Source organism: Vigna radiata, chromosome 5 (assembly GCF_000741045.1).
Source record: "Vigna radiata var. radiata cultivar VC1973A chromosome 5, Vradiata_ver6, whole genome shotgun sequence".
In the NCBI taxonomy this organism is placed as follows: domain Eukaryota; kingdom Viridiplantae; phylum Streptophyta; class Magnoliopsida; order Fabales; family Fabaceae; genus Vigna; species Vigna radiata.
In genome coordinates this window covers 1567761-1588188 of record NC_028355.1, presented here as the reverse complement: position 1 = coordinate 1588188, position 20428 = coordinate 1567761, and the positions used below count along the sequence as shown (strand labels likewise).

Here is a 20428-nt window from a genome sequence, read left to right as displayed (position 1 = left end):
GCTTTCTTTCTCCATTTTCTCTTCCTCTAGAGCAGTTTTATAATTCTCAGCTTCTGAAAGGATGCTTTCTTTCTCCATTTTCTCTTCCTCTAGAGTAGTTTTATAATTCTCGACTTCTGAAAGGATATCCTTTCAAAACTTTCTCTACATTCTTTTCCTTTACAAGCTTCTTGTTTTCTTCTTCAAGCTTGTTGCTTCTCTCCTTCATCAGGTTGGTCCGGAAAGTTGAAGTCACCGTATTTTCACTATGGATGGCCACGAATTTGTCGCAGGAGCAGCTTAAGTTTGACTAGAGAGTGTCAATATTTCGGAGACACTCTTGAATATCTTCGAGAGAGGAATCGTCACTCGCCATGGTTTGTGTTTGGGAAAATGAGCTGGGGTTTGGATATGGTGGTGGATGAAGACGTGATGGTGCCCGCTGATTTAGGTATTATGCGTGAGTTGGGATGGAGGTTCTATTCGGAAAAGATAGTGGGCATGAAAAGAATCGGCTAAAAGGATGGCCCCAATTGGTTTGATTTTCTTTTTTTTCTTTGCACGCTTCTTGCTAATTGGTAGGGAGATCTCCTCTTCTTAGACATTGCTTTTTTCTCTCTTTTTTCTTGTTTTCAATCATTCATTTTCAACTTTTTTTTTACGATACATTGAAAGTCATTTCGTCTTATCGCAAAATTAAGCTTTATGAAAATTTGAGCAAATATCATCCAATCTGTGTGGACTTTATTAGGCTTATAACGTGGCTAAAGGCTAAAAGGTATTAGAAGAAAGGGTATAAAGGCTCAAATGAATGTTTGTCGGTTATATTTTTTGGAACAAGGATTATCATCTAGGCATTGCATCAACTATTTGACTTTTTGAACACTTTGCTTTTTCTTGAACTTTGATTTTCATTCTTTTTGCTCAACTTCACTTTGTGATTTTTTTGTTCTTTTTGTTTTTTTATTCACTCTATTTGATGGATTCTCTTTGTTTGATGAGTGCTCTTCATTTGCATCTCGAGTTGACTCCTACTGACGATAACCCTTGTTTGGGAAAATTTTTGAAAACGAATTTATTTTTGGCTCAAACGGGGTGACAATGGATATATTTTTGCTTTTTAGATAAAGAAACGAAGCCCACACATCACTTTGAACTCTGATTGCTTTATTTTCAAAAGATTAATTATATGATTAGATGACCTCAAATGAGTCGTTTTTCTTTTTTCTTTCTAGACTGCCCTTTCGGGTTTTCAATCTAGTGGACTTATTTTTTTTTTTACAATTCTTTTGTTCTTTTGTTTGCCTCAATGGATTCAGGGATCACCCAACTAACGTAAGCGAGGATAACTTTGGCGAAGTCAATTTGCCCTAGTGTAAAGGTTTTTGTTACTGAGGGCAATGACAGTGTTTGTTGGAGAAGATGCTTTATTTTGGAAAAGTGAAAGGTGAAGGTTTTCAAGCAACATGTGCACAAACATCTCGAGAAAAAACGTCAAATTGTTATTTTTTATTACACATTTGACCTCGAAAAAGTCTGAAACCACAATTTTTCTTTTTGATTATTCACTTTTTTTGCTATTTTCAAAAGAACAAGAGTTTGACGACTTGCATGAAAGACAAATGACTCAAGATTGCCTTCATCTTATTTTTGTTTTTCAATTTTTTCTTCTTCCTTTTTTTGGGTTTGCCTTTTCTTCTTTTTTTTTTCTTTCGTCTTCTATCTTCTTCCCAAGCTTAAATCCGACTTGTTCACATTTGCCGTCATAGTATGACTTTGCGCGATCTTTCGAATCCTCACACCAATTTCAATTCTTTATCTAATTATCACCAAGTTTGCAAAGTTTAGGGAAACACTGCTCGTCATAGTCTCACAAAAGGGTGATTACAGAGTATTTAGGAATGTGTCAACCATCTCGTTTTCACTCATAAGAGACTTTCCTTGAGTAACACTCTTTCCACCTTTGGGCATACTCTTTGAATGATTTTGACTCATTTTTCGCCATGCTCTGCAGTTGTAACCTATCCGGTGCCACATCCATGTTACATTTGCACCATCTTAAGAAAGTATCCTCCTGATCCTCCTAAGACCAGATGACACCAAACTAGGGCACTCATTTTCCTAAACACAAACCATGGCAAGTGACGATTCCTCTCTCGAAGATATTCAAGAGTGTCTCCGAAATATTGACACTCTCCAGTCAGAGTTAAGCCGCTCCTGCGGCAAATTCGTGGCCATCCACAGTGAAAATACAGTGACTTCAACTTTTCGAACCAACCTGATGAAGTAGAGAATCAACAAGCTTAAAGAAGAAAACAAGAAGCTTATAGAGGAAAAGAATGTAGAGAAAGTTCTGAAAGAAAACATCCTTTCAGAAGTCGAGAATTATAAAACTACTCTAGAGGAAGAGAAAATGGAGAAAGAAAGCATCCTTTCAGAAGCTGAGAATTATAAAACTGCTCTAGAGGAAGAGAAAATGGAGAAAGAAAGCATCCTTTCAGAAGCTGAGAATTATAAAACTGCTCTAGAGGAAGAGAAAATGGAGAAAGAAAACATCCTTTCAGAAGCTGAGAATTATAAAACTGCTCTAGAGGAAGAGAAAATGGAGAAAGAAAGCATCTTTTAGAAGTCGAGTATTATAAAACTGCTTTAGAGGAAGAGAAAATGGAGAAAGAAAACATGAAGAAATTGTATGACGAGGAGAAGAACAAGGTAGACAAGTTGAAGAAAGGAGACAAGACTAAGAACGTATGGACAATGTTATTTGCTACTGCATTAGTTGTTAGCTTGTTAAAAAAAGTTCCAAATTGATTTCTCAGATGAATTTACTTTTTGTTATAAAATTTCATCCTTACTATGCAGGGGTTTGTTATATAGTTGAATAGGTTCTTAATTAGCTGTAATGTTTTGGAGAAATGGTTCCCGTGTGTTTCGGAGTAACCAAGCAAAATACTTTGTTTGCATGTGTTTAGACTTGAAATGTGGATACAAGTTCTATTTGCAAAAAAAAATAGTAAAAGTAAAAAAATAATAAAAATAAGAAAGTATTAAATAATGGTATGAGTGTTCGTGTGATCATCCGCATCAGCCTAACACTCAATACTCTCAAATTTTCCTAAATAAGTAAATAATTGTATGAGCACTCGTGTGATCGTCCGCATCGTCCTAGTGCTTAATATCATTCTTTCTTTTAGAAAATAATCAAAAAAATGTTTCAAAGGTTAAGCACATGTGTGACCGCACGCGTCGTCCTTGTGTTGGAAACCTTTTTCCTTTCTTTTAAAAATATACAAAAATATGTTTTAAAGGTTAAAGCACAAGTGTTACCGCACGCGTCCTCCTTGTGCCGGAGACCTTTTCCCATGCTTTTAAAAAATAATATATAAAAATATGTTTTTAAGGTTAAAGCACACGTGTGACCGCACGCGTCGTCCTTGTGCCTGAAACCTTTTTCCTTTCTTCTAAAAAAATAATATACAAAAATATGTTTTAAAGGATAAAACACACGTGTGACCACACGCGTCGTCCTTGTGCTGGAAACCTTTTCCCTTCCTCATATAAAAATAGCAAAACACGAAACATCCCTCTTTCAAACAACAAACAATCTTTCAGCTAGAATTACATAACCCTGATTTCTCACTTTGAGAATACATAGGAGCAAGGTCAATCCATGTCGGGCTCAAAAATTAAAAAATATATATATTTTTTGTTTCTTTAAAGTGTTGTTTTCTTGGGGATATAGTTAAGCATTTTGAAACTCACATCATCATTCGTGTATTTAATTAAAGGTACTGCCTTCGGGTAGGCGTTGTAGGGTGTTAGTACCTTCCCTACACGTAACTGACTCCCGGACCTAAAATCCGGTTTTCGTAGACCATGCTTTATTTTTTTATGGTCTTTCCGTAGTTTTCCAGAATAAACTACAGTGGCGACTCCAAAAACTTTTTCAAAACCGTTTTCTTTTTTGGATCGTCGTCCCGTCGCGATTCTGGTTGCGATAGATACATTTACTTGTTCATTTGTTTAGAGAAATCAAGTTGTGCGGACCGGTATACTTAAGATGGATGTATCCTATTAAGCGTTATATGAAGATTTTGAAATGGTACGTTAAAAATTCATATCGTCTTGAAGGTTCAATAATTGAAAGGTATATTGCTGAAGAAAGTATCGAGTCTTATTCAGATTACATGACTTCAACAAATCCAATAGGAGTTCCTCGCACATCATGATTGAATAAATGTTCTACAAGTAAAAGCATCCAAGGTGTGAATGTGGTGATGAAAGATCACGAAGAATTGTTGCAACCACATCTTTATATATTGAATGACACATATAAGGTGGTCCCCTTTTTTTGCAAGCACACAACGTCATTGTGAAGAATAAAAATCCAAGACAATAAGAGAAATGGCAGTTGATGGAGCATAACAGAACATTTATGTCTTGGTTCAAATCTGAAGTTGACAAAGAGCCACATTCTTCTCAAACTTTGTTGTGGCTTGCAAATGGTTTAAAGTTTGACATCGTATGTTGTATAGGTTATGAAATCAGTAATTGCATATTCTATATGAAGACTTTGGATGATAAAAGCAAAGTACAAAATACTAGAGTCAGTCTACAAGTTGAGTCGCTCAAATTCTCCACATCAAAAGACCAAAATCTTATACTTGGATCAATGAGATATTATGGTATAATAGAAGAGATATGAGAGGTTGGTTACACTAAGTTTTTTGTTCCATTGTTCAAATGTAAGTGGTTTGATAATAAGAGTGGTGTGAAAATAGATGAATCAGGTATGACACTAGTTGATTTTCAAAATGTTGGTTATCAAGATGAACAATTTATCAGAGTACATCAAGCATCTCAGGTTTTTTATGTCAAAGATCTTGCATTTGATCATTGGTATGTCTCTCTTCAAGGAAAAAAAAAACAAATTGAAGTTAACGAAGACAATCTGATTAATATTCATATTGCTGACAACCATTCATTTAAAACAACGACAAATTTGGATGACCACCCTTTAGTTGACAATGTTCATGCAATTCGGTCAGATCATAATGTGAGAATATACATTTGACCAATCCATATATTTATGTATGAATTTCAAATATTAAGTTTTTTATAAATATTACATAAGACTTTTATTAATATTTCATATGACCCATATTACATGTTTTGTTAAATTATATGATATTACATAACTCTTCTATTAATATTTCATGTTGTTATTTATTTTGAAAGATATATGGTTGACCACCCACATTTGTCAGGGGATGAGACTCCCTCATCCAGACCTACTAAAGGAGCCACCAGGTTGAGACAATTGATGATCAGAAAAAATAGTGGTGAAAGAACACCTTTGGATGTTAATGTGATCACTGGTGTGGCATGATAACGGTTGATTTAACGTGTTTGTGTGTGTATTTTGTGAACAAATCAACTTCTTCATAACTTTTACCTTGTTTTATCCTCAACTTTAGTGTGTTTTCTAGTTTTCTTGTGATTTAATTAGTATATGCTTGTTTTTACCTCTAATCTCTTTGTTTGAGTGTGTGAAATAAATGAATAGGAAGCAATTCTAGTGGAGGAAAACAAACAATAACTCAAGGAAAGATGTTTTTGGATAAGAAAAGATCAATTTGAAGCAAATATCCATGTTGGACGCCTTTGGAGCAAGCAGATCTGTAGAGAAAGAGAAAAAGATCAATTTGAAGCAAACAAAACATTCACATTACCTAGCCCCCCTTCTGGGGCGCCCAGGCGCGAAGTTTTGGGTGAATCTGCGAGTTGAAGGGCACCCAGCCCCCTTTTTGGGCGCCCAGGCGCCAAGTCTGTAGTGAATCTGCAAATGGAAGGGCGCCCAGCCCCCTTCTGGGGCACTCAGCCCCCTTTTGGTGGGCCCGAGCCTGATTTTTCTGCATTGCATATTTTTCTCTTTCTCTACAGATCCGCTTGCTCCAAAGGTGTCCAACATGCGTATTTGCTTCAAATTGATCTTTTCTTATCCAAAATCATGTTCTCTTGAGTTCTTGTTTGTTTTCCTCCACTAGAATTGCTTCCTATTCATTTATTTCACACACTCAAACAAAGATATTAGAGGTAAAAACAAGCATATACTAAATAAAACACAAGAAAACTAGAAAACACACTAAACTTGAGAATAAAACAAGGTAAAAGTTATGAAGGAGTTGATTTGTTCACAAAATATACACACAAACACGTTAAATCAATTGTTATCATGGCATCTTACCAAAATGCAGATGTCTTCAGATCATACCTTGGAGTATTGGCGCATGATAGGATTAATATTCTTACTCCATCGTTTGATCATGTGTTCGAGGTTGATCAAAACATTATATGGAATGATCTATTGGTAAGTTAATAAATATAATTTGATTTATAGTTGGTTTATATTGATAATTTTGTACTAGTACAACTTCATTATGTTTATTGCAAATGACATTTGTCATTCCAAATGTCGCAACACTTAGAAATAAGTGTTTATAATCTATTGCTGAAAAATTTCGGGATTTTAAGACTAAGTTGACATCGAGATATGTATTTGGAGCCAAAAAAAATAAGTCTGCATGTGCAAAAAATACAAGACCATTGATGAGGAAACTTGGCACCTCTTTGTAGAGAGTTGGACATTAGAAGCATGACAAGTTAATATAGTTGTTGATATTATTCAATTCCTCATTAACAAATTTATATCATATGAACTAATTAATTATATGTGACTGGAAATAAGAACCAAAGCACAAGGAATAAGTGCTCAAAATAAAAACCCTAACTTATTATCTCGTGGTGGGTATAGGAAGCTTGAGGAGAAAATCCTCAAGCAAAAGATAGAAGGTAGACCATCATTTGAGGGTGGTAGGCACCCTCAGCCTCCTTCTCCACCTTCTTGGTATGAAAAGTGGAAGTTAACTCGTTTAAGATCATCAGACACCTACTCTTCTGAGACTGCACGAGAAATATCTAAAAGAATTGTAAGTTATCACTATTCCTAAAATAATAATAGTTTCATTATACATGTTACATTGAACTTTGTAAAGAATTATGGTGTTTTTTTATGTTACAGGACTCCTTGGTTGAACAGAGCTCCCAAAGTCAATTTACTCTAGAGGGTCGCCAGGATATTCTTACCACTGCAATTGGACGATTTGAGCACCCTGGACGAGTGCGTGCTGCTGGTACTGGAGTAGGCATTAGAGATTATTTTGGGAGTTTCTCGTATCAGACTTCATACGTACACAACCAAGAGTATAAACAAAGGCTAACAGAAGAGATCTCAAAAAAAGCTTAGGACGGAGCTTAGTACAAAATTTAGGACGAGATGTGACTACAGAAGTGACTGAAAGAGTTATGCGTCAGTTTTAACAATAATTATAAGATGTGCCCGCAATCATCTTCTACAGGAGTATGTTTGTCTTCCACAGATAAAATTAATAAATATTTTCGTTAAATAATTTATTATTTATATAATGTAACATTTATTCTAACACGAAGAAGAACAAAAATTGTTCAACACCAGCCAGCCATTTCAGGAGACGACGGGCACAATGATAGTCAATGTGTGCTATCAAAATATGTTAATTGGGGTTAAAAGTAATGCATAGTGTAAAAACAAAACTGAACGGCTGTCATGTTAGAGAAAAAATTTCCTCTTATGTGGGAAAAAATGTCTCGCTTACATTTTTCTCTGCCCTGTAATAAAAAATATTTAATGTTATCAATATCATAAGTCACAATACTGAAGTTTTCCTTTATTACTAAACAAAGTAAAACAGGTGACATTAGTAATAATAAACCTTTTGCCATTTTTATTATACAGGTGTTTCAGTTAAATAAACGTAATTGCTGGTTTCATGGCTGATATGGTTCTTTCTTTATCAAATTTGTTTCATGTTAAGCTTCATACATTTCAACGAAAGTAAACACCAACTCAAGAGAATGGAAGTAACTCGAGAACAGAAGTATGGCACCAAATCAAGAGAACAGAAGTATGGCACTAAAGTATACCAAAAAGTTAAGCATGAAAAGAGGAAGAAGAGAGAAATGCTGACCACAAGATTGCCACCCCCAGAAGAAGGAAATTTGATGGGCTTGCTGATTCTGTAGTTTCCACCTTGCAGATCAATCAAACCCCTCCAAGGTCTCTAATTCCTGCTACCAGCTCAACTTCACTCTCAATCCCAAAAGCATCTTCAACAGCTTTCACAATTGCATCACTGCTCTCATCTTCCCCTGTGGGGTCTGCACCATACTCAGCTGGATACACCACTCTCCCACTCTAACCATATACAAAACCAGCACCATGCAAATAAAGACAAAACATTTACAAAAAGAAAACCTTTTCTATGTTTTCAGTCCAAAATCTGCATAGTAACAAAGAAAGAAAGAAAGAAACAGTATGACATACCATCTTGGTAGATGGAGATGCAGAGGGTGGCTGGGATGATACGGCAACGGCCAAGGCCATTCTATCCTTAAATTTGATCCTGAAATGGGACAATGGTGGTGCATGTTTGTCGAAGCATGTGACTTCTTGTGCTACCAGAAAGAGATATACCAACATTGAGCATCTCATAGTTTTGGGAGGGTGGAAACAAATTTACAGTGTAGAATTTGGTTTGTCGAAGAAACATTAAGAACAGACAGACACTCTGAAGGGGTAGCTATAAGCACTTCAAGACACTTCATTTCTTCCTCTTTTCTGAAACATGCTTTTGACTTGTCCCTGTCCTTGCGCATGTTCCTCATGAGCTTTTATAAAGACACCCACGCTTCACAATTAAATGCATTCCAACGGTAACCTGCTCTTTCTTTCAGAAAAAAAAAATATTCTTTTCATCAGTTATACTGTTTCCGAATTTTTTATTTTGTATATATACAATCTTTTTACAAGGGAAAATGATATTTTAACACCATTTTTTGACACTATTTTGACATTGCACACGTGTCAAAATGCGATTGGACGATTTCAAATTAAAAAAGTTGAGTCAGGGGTATATTTGGAAGAGAAAAACTAAAGTTTATTTTTTTAATTTGAAATCGTCCAACCACATTTTGACACGTGTGCAGTGTCAAAAAAAATGATGTTAAAATGTTATTTTCCTTTTACAAGGGTATGGATATGAGTGGAAGATGATTTTTAAATTTTATTATTACAAAAGAGTTATTAATTTGTTGTAGATCAGAGAAAAGTTGTCAATTTCTCATTTTTCTTCTTTTACATATTATGTTGATCTTTATACATATAAGACGAGTTATGAGTGTGTGCAATATTAAAGTATCGCCTTTTTTATGTGGGTATAGCTTTCCTAATTTGTTCAATCATATGATAGAACATTTTGTACATATAGGAACCACTTAATAAGTTCTTGCACAGATCAAATTGACAATGTTCACTACATATACAAGGAATAAATTATATATTTAACCTGAAAAGTATTATTTTTATCAATTCATTTATAAAAGTGTGCCAACTGATGTAAAAATGAAAACCAGGATTAAGTAATCTTTTTGAAACATTGGATTTCATATATCATTATTTCAGTTATAAATAAGATAATTTGGACTTTGCTCTGGCCCTCTGCAGCAAGTTCATATGAAGTTGGCAAAAAACAGAGTCTTATTCTCAAGAATGAAGTTCTAATAGATGAAAAATCAACTGCTATCATCAAAACTCAATATAAGTTTTTTCCAAACAATGACATTGGTATGATATATGGTTCTGTTGTATGATGAAATGAATACATTCCAATCAGACTCAAATTTTCTCCTTCAAGAAGACTATATATGTACAGAGATAATTGTTCTCATCAAAGCAAACCACTCAATAGCAATAAGAAAAATAAAATGATGCACAAAAGTGCCATTACTCGTCAAATGAGTTTGGAGCATTGACAGTCTCAGCATTCCACCCCACATTGTTTAAGCACAGGACCTGTTTGCTTGGGCAAGAAGGGATCAATCCTGACCCAAATCAATGAGAAAATAGATGCTAGAAGGATTGACCACAACACCACAATGGTAGGAGTCCTGTTTTGCTTTCCCATTAGACCTTTGAGGAAAGGGTACAAGTGAACAATGACCCAAAAGGCAAAGAACAACTTCCCAAACAGAGGTCCCCATGAACCATACCCATTGTTTATTGCATCAGACACTCCAGCCACAACACCAACAATGTTCAAGATTATCAGAGTGGTTGGAGGGATCAGAAGAGTGGTCCACTTAAAGAGATAGAGCTCTCCAAACTCAGTGTCTTCTGCTGCTTTTGCTGTCACTGTGAAATTCGTGTCTACTCCAGCAAGAACTTTGAGCAGACCTTGAAACACAGCAAAAAGGTGAGCAGAAACGCCTCCAATCACCCAAAATTGCTCATTTCTCCACAGGGCTTCAATTGTAACGCCACTCCATCGGAGCTCAAGCACACTTGTTAAAATGATGGAGATAAAAAGAGCCATAAACCAAACGCTAGCAAGGTTTGTCAGCTGTACACAAGAAAAAACAAGCTCATATTCAGAATATGTATTGACCTTCCATTTTCTTCTTGTTATGTTAATCATAGGTGAAAGCAGATGATCAATCTTAGTAATCACAAGCAAATTTTATTTGGACAAAACTAGATGCATTCTGTAGGTCTTCGGTACTATTCTCCAATAAAAGATTGAAGTATTATAGAAGATTGCATTAAAGGTCAATATAGTTGCAGAGCAACACCAAAAGGCACCTAAGAAACTGTATATACGTTTTTTCCTTTATGGTTGTGTTGTGTGGTACTTACAGTGGGAATGATGAACTTTCCAGTCAAGAGACACACAGCAGGAATTGTGCAGTAGGCAAGAAGAGGAATGGAGGTGAATGGATAAACAATGGTATTCGTGTAAGCTAGTCTCTCTAGGTACTTGAGTTTTCCTCCATAACCATACCACAAGGGGCAGTGGCGACTAAGGAAAATCTCAACAGAACCAAGAGCCCACCTCAGAACTTGGTGCAACCTATCTGATAGATTTATTGGGGCAGATCCCTTGAAAGCTGGTCTCTTTGGCATGCAATATACTGATTTCCATCCTCTACAATGCATCTTGAATCCAGTCAAAATATCTTCTGTGACTGACCCATAAATCCAACCAATCTGTAGAAGAAACACATTTGCCAAAACTTAATAGGAACATCATCAATACAAAGATCAAGTGAATTGTTTAAACTAAAATTTATTAGCCTATCTAATGTGCAAAGCATGAAGAAAATCCAAATGTTGCATTGTTTTGAGATGAATGGCTTTACCTCTTTTCCCCATTCAGTCTTCTCTTCATAACCACAGCTTATAACATGAATGGCCTCCTTGACCAATGATTGGCTATTTGTGCCTTCTGGAAGTCCTCCATTTTCCATCAAGGTGGAAGCAATGAAGACTGGTGATTGCCCGAATCGTTTCTCAAAACTTTTCTGGGACATGAGGGATGATTTCTCCAAGTCCTCATACCCTTCAAGCCCTTCTTCAATCTCTTCAAGATCAAACATGGACCCTGACCCTTTTCTAACATAATCTTTCCCCATCATTTTCTTTTTGTTTTTGTTCTTGGAGAACACACTGAAGAGACCTTTTCCTGATTTCTTTTTTGACTTGGACTTTCTTGAACCACCACAACAAAAGCAACACCATGATGGCCAACAGTCACAATGCATCTTTGGTCTTTTCTCCGACACGGGTGGATCGTAACCATACAATGCCTGCCTGTTGAACACAGTTCCAGTACCAACATATACTGGACCTTGAATCCCGTCAAGCCCTTTCATGTTGATCTATAATGAAAGCAATATTGAAGATAAATCGTTCAAAATCAGCCATTGAGATAAAATTTGCACATACTTGTGAAATTAATTTTTAGTAGAATGATCTTACATCAAAGAACACAGTGTTGCGATTAGCATATCTATCATGGCGATCAATACCATCAAATCTTTGTGGAAATTGAACATAGCACAACTTCTTCCCAAGGTTGGGGTCCATTAAAAAGCACATAGCCTCTCTTACTGCCTTGCTATTATTGACGTAGTGATCACAATCCAAATTCAACATGAATGGTGCATTCGTAAGCACAGCAGAAACTCGAACCTTTGGAGGATACACAACAGTAGAAGAGTTAAAAATCAGTTTCTAATGTTTCGGTCTATTAGAACTAAATAATACAATATCAAGTTTTTGTTCTTACCAAAGCATTCATGGCACCGGCCTTCTTGTGGTGTGGATAACCAGGTCGTTTTTCACGTGAAATATACACAAGTCGTGGCAATTCCTTGCCTTCAACATCTAGTGCACCAGCACTTCCTAAATATACCTGCAAAGTAAGTCCAGGAGCCATATCAGTTGATGACAATTATTCCTGATAATAATTGATACTAATTATTAATCAAGCAAGCCTAGAAAATTTGATATAGGGAGAGGCCATATAATAGATTTCATCTTCAAACCAATGAATTTCAAGTAAAGTTGCTCAAAACTATTTAAGTTGCATCCTAGGAATTAAGGTACAAAATGTAAAACTTTTCAACAGTAAACATCATGTTGACATTTGAAGAAAAAGTGTAATAAATAAGTCCCATGTTTTCCTTTAAAATCTACTATCTAAGAAGCAAAAGGGAAGGGAGCATTGTTCAATGGCTACTGATCATGCATAAATGCAAGGCACTTCTATTGTAGTTTGTTCTGTTCCCTGATTGCAAGATAAGGAAAAGTACCTAAAAGAAAGAACTAACAAGAGGATTTAATAGTCAAACCTGAATCATTCCTGGATGATCACGAGTGTTGTTCCCTGGCCATGGAGTTCCATCCTGCATCACCCACCCTTCCTCAGGTTTCTTTTGAGCCTTTGCTACCAAAGAATTAATTTTCACCTTAAACTCTTCATATTCCCTCTGCAGTGGAGCAAACACACAAGTTTTACCACAAGCCTCTAAGCATGTTGACACTAGAAAAATAAAACCAGAAACAACTTGTTTAGCTCAAGTATATCACACCTTCATGGACCTTCTTTCCTTCACAAACGTAGGTTGCACCTTATCTTTTAAGTAATCAATTTTCTGAGAAAAGTAAAACTCGGGAGCCCTTGGCTCTATGTTATACTTCTTGCAAAAGGGAACCCATCTTCTTGCAAACTCAGCAGTTTCTGCCAAGGAATCAAACAGAAGCATGGATGCACCATCATCTGAGACATAGCAGCTGACCTTGTCAACAGGGTAGTCAACAGCGAGGATTGAAAGGACAGTGTTGGCTGTTATAATGGGAGGTTCCTTCAGAGGGTCCACAGTACTCACAAAGAAATCAACTGGAGCTAGTTGGTTAGGTTCCCCTTCACGCTCAAACCTTAAGGCCAAGCGATCCAAGTAAGTCTCTCGAGTGATGGGGAACCACTTGGGGAACTGATCAAGAATCCATGACAGTGCAAACCATATCTCACATATAACAGAGATTAGCCACAAGGCATATGCATCATTTGCTGGAGTTAAGATTCGGAATCTAAAGAAGAAAGCAAGGATGACCAGCCTAGTCACAATCACTATGCGGTATGGATTGATTAAGCTTGAAGATATTGGAACCTTGCGCCACAATGGTTGTCTAGCTTCAGCCAAACTGTAAGGTGACAAAAGCACATCAGTTCCAGTAAAAATATTGTGTTGTGCTCTACTTTATTTTTGTGTACATTCTTAACAAATACACATGAAGATCAATGTATGTTGTATTGAATATTTTAGGAGCCATGTGACTATTACATATAGATAATAATCCTTGTATTTTATAGGGAGAAAAATACTATTTAAGGTACACAAATGTATGTAGTTGATTCTTTGCATTGTTTAGCATTCATGAAAAAGAAACATAAGGAAACAATCTAATGTACACATGTTAAGGCTTTGTTATCCACTGGAAAAAGCAATCGAAGAGATCACTTACATGTAATCATCATCTTCACCTTGGTCTTCTTTTCCCTCTTCTTTGTTTAGAAGACCTCTTTTTTCTTGCCTGACTTTCCATTTCTCTACTCTTTCTTGCCATTCTGCATTGCTGTAGAAATCTTTGTCCCCATCAAAATCCTTGCCAGTAACTATTGAACAATAGATCAACACATAAACAAAAGAGAATACCCAAAAAGAAAACGCATCATAATAGATAATTAGCAATTTAACAAGTTTCTCACCACTCCCAGCTGAAGAGAAAGCTTGACCATTCGGATGCAATTTCTCTTGATTATAGTCCCCATTTCCCTGGAAAAATTACAAAATATCTCTCCGGTCATTCATTTTAGCCAAACAAATTTCTTGAGATACATAAAAGATTATTTAATTTTCACATTTCACTTATTTATAGAAGCTTGATTCAGTATAAGAAATCACCACATGGTTAACATCGTGTTCCCGATCTAGATCTTCTCGGTGATTCTTAATTGGAAACTCATCATCAAAATCATCAGCATCGAAGTTATCTTCTTCATCTCCAGCCACTCTAGGACAACCTACACAGAAGGCACCATCCACGGTTTAGAAAAACCAAGGTATCACAAACTTACAAAATTAGTTTAGATTCGTTTTCTGTTATTCTAAATTCCAAATTGGAACTTCAGTAATAATCAAGTTTTGTAATAAAGATTTTACAACTTTCTAAGAAAATGTACATAATGTGATGGAAAATCTTCAGAATATTATGTTTCTACCAATTGTAATTGCTCTTATATCCTTTTACGTTCATTTGAAAATGTCTTATGGGAACAAACAACACTAATTTTTGATGAAAAAACTAAAAGTTGTACGATATACCAATATATATAATCCAACTGAAACTTCAATCTTAATAAAAACTATCAGAAACAGTCAAAGAAACTATATATCTAAAGTCTTCCATTACAATAAAACGTACAAAAACATGGAACTAAGCTAACCTTTGTGGCGCTTATAGCGAGTGTTGCATTGTGGACAGCTCTGGTTTCCTTCACTCCTCTCATACTCATAACATGGTCGACACACAGGAAATCCACACACATGACAAGCCACAAACAGTTCTCCATTTTCTTTATATCCAATCTCATCACCACAGACACGACATGTTTTTGATGAAGTTTGACGGGTAGGGACCTGATGCTGCAGAGAAACAAAATCTGACGTGTTAGGAACCACCAGCATGGAAAACAAACATGTTATAGGATTAATGGGACATGAAGATGAGCACATACCTCCTTGGAATCACGTGAAGAATGAGCATGAGAACCGGTGATGAAGCCAGCCATGGAGTTTGAGGCCATGGCAAGGCAAGGCAATGGAAGTTACGGAGTGGTGGGGAAGAGTGGAATAGGAGAAGGTGGTTTATAAGAAAAGGTAGGTTGAGAGTGAAACATCAAGGTCGTGGTTGGAGATGTAAGAGAGTGTACCAAACCTTGCGTTGGAAGGTCGTGAGTTTGAGTCTAAGAGACGTCATGGAAGGAGCGATAGGTGTGAAGGACTTTTCCAATATTCTTGCTTGCTTCGACTCCAAGCAGAACCCTCTTTTCTAGTTCTTAATACGTGACACGATCAAGTTAGGTGCATGTTTGGTTTCTCACACCAGATGGTTATCATGTCACGTCCAACTTCATCCTAACATTAAACCCAAAATCTAAGACCTGAAATGGAGCTGTCTTTTCTAGTTCTATAACCTGTTCATCCACATGCTACACGTTGCACAGGTTGCAATGTCACATTAAATTTCCAAGGTAACAACCAAACGCAAAATCATGGTTCTTTTAAGAGGAAGGGAAAGACTGGTGCAGTATTCAAATCCATGATCTCCCAACTTCTACCAGGAAACATATATACAGGGAGCACCATGAGTCAATCCAATGTTTTATATGTCACTTTTTGAGTCATTTGGAATTGTTTTATATGTACTATTCTGGTTTTCTTCGAAAATGTTGTTTGTCTTGCATGTTTGAGAGTCAAACATAGTATAAGAATTTCTTCCTCCCCATGTGCTTTATTTTATGTACATATATGGGTTCTTGAAAAAGATTTATTTTTTTCAGATTTTTAGATGGCACAATTTGAAAAATATTATGATTCCCTATTTCGAAACTAGATTTTACCATGTAGTTATATTTAATATAAATTAATTTTCGTAAAGAAGCATTTTTTTTTAAAAAAAAGTTACAAAAAGTGCAGACAGTGCAAATATAAAGATCAGCCCAATTCAATTTTTTTTTCTTTTAGATCAGCCCAATTCAAAATTTATTTCCCAGATTGGCACGTACAATATTTAATTTTCTTGTTCTGTATCAAAAGAGAGATGAGACTTTTTCTAGGGTGCAGAACAAAAGATGGGGCAAAAATCACGAACCATTGGTTAGTAGGTAGCCATCAGTCTTTCTATTGAGCATTTTGGAACTTGGGTTTAAATAGAAAAAATGGTTGAAATTTTCTAGAAAGAACATTTTTGTAATTATTTTCTAAGCCTACTTTCAAGCGATTGAGATTTTTAGATTCTGTACTCATTACACACCATAAAACTTTTGATGGAATAGTTAAATGAGATTTTTATATCAACAGTGTGAAAAGATTGTGGTACTGATTCAACCTGAGATTAGTTTTACAAAAACGAACTGTTGAAGAAGTATATCTTCTATGGAATGCTTTTCTTTCAATTACAATATAATAATGTGTGGCTGAGTCTATTTGAATCTTCTAAACCTATAGCAGTGTTCAGTATATGGTACTATTACTTTAAATTGATCAAAAGAAAGAAAAAGTTCACAATTAAGGTATGCACAATTCCCTCTTGAGCCAAGACTCTTGACCAAAGTTTTTGGTCACCAGCTTCCAACCATCTTCAACTTGTCTCACTTTGATCCACCGTTACAAAAACACTGGCAGGCACTGCTTCGTTTGTTTCAATCACAACACGATTCTCAGACACATTCCGTAGAATATGATTCGGGAAGGTACTGCCAGGGGTGCTTAGAGAGTACTGAACATGTTTTATAAGGTTGGGAAAAAGTAAAACATTGTTAAAATCAACGGTCCATGAGGTTCCATTCCCTTGCATGGACCCTTTTGCAACTGTGGCCTTTAACTTCATCCCTCTTGCATTGTTTCTGTCAACAGTAACTCGTTCAATTTGATGGAAAGGATTATTGGATTGGTCCAGCTGAACAATTTCAACCCCATGATCGGAACCCGAGAACAAGTTATCAACAATATCAACACCATTTATAACCCCATTCTTAGACTTTAGGACAATGTTGGCATCACCAAGGAAGAAACAACTAGAAACATGGAACTGAACAGGGTCTTCAACCACGATATTCGTGTAATCCATGTAAGAATTCACAATTCTAGTTTGTGTTAATCCAGGTAGTTTCAAATAAATCCCTGTACCTCCAAAGCCAGTGGCCTTGTTGTAACAATGTACACCAGAAAATGCGTTGGCTTGACCAGTAACAATTATTCCTATAGCAGCAGAGAAAATTACAACATCTGTGACGGCATTGTCATTACCCTGGAGGTTTATTCCTGTGCCTGAGAAGTTTCTTTCATTTTTGTCCCCACCAGCAGTTATATGCTGACCAAGGAAAGTGTTTCTGATGTAGGTTTCATGGCCTTTTTCCACTAAAATTCCATTAGTGGTGAAATGTGTGATGTAACAATTGTCTATGCTAATCCGAAGTGAGTTTATCACTGAAATGCCTCCTCCCCTAAAGTTTGAGTCCAACAAGAGATCTTTGAGAGTTATGTACTCAAAATTGTAGGAATCTGAAGAACTATTTATGTTTCCTTCGTTGGAAGAGGGTGACAAATCAATGATATAGCTATCTGCTGGAAAACCATCTGAGGCTCTTATCGTCCCCCCATGTATCTGCATTTTTTCATCAAAGTACAAAATGAGCTGTAAAAAACTTGAATCTCTTGATGGATGTCTTATTAAAATAAACAAATAGAAAAAACAGTGCAGTTTTCCTTGACTTTTCCGCAATCTAAAGTAATATATACTGGTTGAAATTAAAAGAAAAAACCCATTTCAGAAAAGAACAGAAAGTAGTGACAATAAAGGATCGGTTGAAGAAGGAAGTGATTCTTCAAAAGTCTTAATTGCAATAGTCTTATTTTCTAAGTCAAGTTAGACCAACTGCTTCACCATCCTGAACAAAACATGGACCACCAGCCTCCAAATTAAATTTGGCTCAACTATAAAGTATTACAATGCACTAACAAAATGCCAATTGGCAAAAAGTAATGAGCATACAAACTTTGGAAGGTACTTTTCATATTTTACACTAATGAATAACTTATTGGTAGTAGTTATATTTGCATAGAGAAAGTCGTTCATGAATGAAGTTAACAACTAGAATGGTTTCTACAGGCATACCATAAGGTTCCCCACTCCGGCCACCGGCAACCGCAGTGGCTGGCTGATCAAGTAATTTCCACCCTCAAGATTAATCTGGGAGCCTCCAAGATTTTTGATGCCTTGCATCAAATATCCTTCACTGGGACCCTTGGCTGCATCTTCTATGGCTGCAAGGAGTGCTTCAGTGCTATCTGAACTACCAGTTGGATCCGCACCATAAGATGTTACATGGTACACACGTGGATAGTTCACTCCCTGCATGACAAAAAATATCAAACATTTGATATTTTACCACAAAAGAGACTAAAAGGGTGTATTGAGCTACCTGAAGTGAGAGAGGAGAAGGAGCAGGAACAGGAACAGGAGCAGAAAGAGATGAGAAGGGTGATAAAGATGGTGCAGAAGCAATGGAATCAGGTGTAGTTAAAGAGGACTTAAATGACTGCAAACGTTGTATTGCTTCATGATAATTGTCACTGGAAATTGTTCTGGGATACAAGCTGTCTTCATATGCACCAATTACTATGGAACAAGCCATCCCCAAAAGCAAGGAGCAGGCTAAGGATTTTCTTGCCATTGTTGTTGTTGTTGTTGGCGTTGGAGAGAGGTTTGAGATGATCAGGGTAAATTTAACATGTTGGAGAAAAGCATTCCTGTTGTGTGGAGATTTAAATAAGATAGAGAGAAAGGTTGATGAGTGAGATAAAGAAGGGTAATTAATAGGAAGAGAAGGGAAAAAGTGGGGTAGCTAAGTCTTAAATGAGAAAATGTGTTTGAACATTTTGATATTGGATCATACAGATGACACCCTCCATTTATGATACTGGTGCAGATTCTGTGAAACTTTTTTCATGAGACTTTTTCATTTTCCCTAACCTGGCAGAAAAGTAAGAACTTACCAACTTCTTACTTTTGGAACCTTGTGTAATTTGACATTTGTGTAAAAGGTATTTTGGAATAGGAAGAAAGCACAAGTATGGTGATCTTAAATTATGCATTGTGGAATTATTGGATAGAGGGGTCCACAATACATACAAATCTTGTAAGACAAGGTAAATGTGCTCACATTGATTCATGATGGTGTTATTAAGGAAATTGTAAATTGTTAGGTATGTATTCATTGCTTGGAAAAAATTACGAAAAATATGAAAGGACTCTTGGCGGCCTTATTTAAACCTGAGTTGTGTTTTCTAAAAAGTTATGTCAATGGTAGAAATGAAAATGGGTTACCAAAAAAGGAGGGTAAACCTTAGAAATTCAGCATTGTACTTGGTAGATCAATATACGTGTCTTATTGACGTACTTTTATCCAAATAAAGGTTAAAATTAAAATTATCAAGAGATATACTTTAAGATTAATTTAATTTTATAAAATTGATTTATAAGATTAATTTTATTTTTATTTTTAGTTAATGTGACATTTTTAACTCATATTTTCAACATATATATCTTGAATATAGGATTAAATATAATGGATTATTCCAAAATACATAGAATAATAGACCTAATAAACAATAAATTTTATTATGATAGATTTTAATTCATGTTTTTATGTTAAAAAATAAACTTTAAATTGAATTTATTTCTACTTGACACAAAATTCTCAACAAAAATATTAAATTTATGAATATTTTTTATTTTTGTGGTTTAACATGTAAATTTCTATTCAATGTCATTTTCAGAACATTTTTTTATTCATACACACACCAAAGTTTCTTTTATTTTTTAATAATATTTCACATTATAATTGTTTTTTTAAAAAAAAAAAGTGTGATTCTCTAAGATAATGTGAAAAGGTGGATCATGAATAGAAGAAAAATTCATCAATAAATAAGTCAATAAAAACATAAAATATATGAATATATAAAGTGAATATGTATGAGAGAAGTTAAGTGCGTACTCCGTGTCATAAATAAGTAGAGATAAACAAAAAAATATAAAGAGTCAAATAAAAATAATTGGTGAAATATCTACTGTTTAATTAATTTATTAATTATATGTATTTTAATTATCAAATTTAATAAAATGTATGATATATTATGCTCATAATAATATTTATTATAATGTTATATT

At 35.4% G+C, this 20428-nt stretch overlaps 3 protein-coding genes across 4 annotated transcripts in view; all 3 read right to left on the bottom strand.

The window, feature by feature from the left end:
* Positions 1–8746, bottom strand: part of LOC111241560 (polygalacturonase QRT3-like) — a 12792-nt gene extending 4046 nt beyond the window's left edge. Inside the window, exons 1-2 of one of the 2 annotated variants that reach the window (XR_002667616.1) lie at positions 8402–8746; positions 8046–8272 (exon numbers count right to left, since the gene is read on the bottom strand). Coding sequence is in view for 1 of the 2 variants with exons in the window: in XM_022780198.1 (XP_022635919.1) it covers positions 8120–8272; positions 8402–8569 (321 nt within the window). In the remaining variant the exon portion in view is untranslated. Of the gene's footprint in view, positions 1–7855; positions 8273–8401 lie in introns of those variants that run through there. The other variant, XM_022780198.1, reaches the window with a different exon arrangement.
* Positions 8747–9613: 867 nt separating this feature from the next.
* On the bottom strand, positions 9614–15344 carry LOC106762062 (cellulose synthase A catalytic subunit 4 [UDP-forming]). Its single transcript, XM_014645751.2, has 12 exons — positions 15213–15344; positions 14922–15120; positions 14380–14498; positions 14184–14250; positions 13940–14090; positions 13006–13618; positions 12766–12903; positions 12201–12326; positions 11891–12103; positions 11272–11790; positions 10769–11119; positions 9614–10475 (listed from the first exon to the last, which is right to left on the bottom strand). The coding sequence occupies exons 1-12, from the start codon at positions 15279–15281 to the stop codon at positions 9894–9896; spliced, it is 3147 nt and encodes a 1048-aa protein (XP_014501237.1). The 5' UTR covers positions 15282–15344; the 3' UTR covers positions 9614–9893.
* Positions 15345–15429: 85 nt separating this feature from the next.
* Positions 15430–19469, bottom strand: LOC106761172 (polygalacturonase QRT3). Its single transcript, XM_014644690.2, has 3 exons — positions 18681–19469; positions 18374–18610; positions 15430–17863 (listed from the first exon to the last, which is right to left on the bottom strand). The coding sequence occupies exons 1-3, from the start codon at positions 18930–18932 to the stop codon at positions 16838–16840; spliced, it is 1515 nt and encodes a 504-aa protein (XP_014500176.1). The 5' UTR covers positions 18933–19469; the 3' UTR covers positions 15430–16837.
* Positions 19470–20428: the final 959 nt, after the last annotated feature.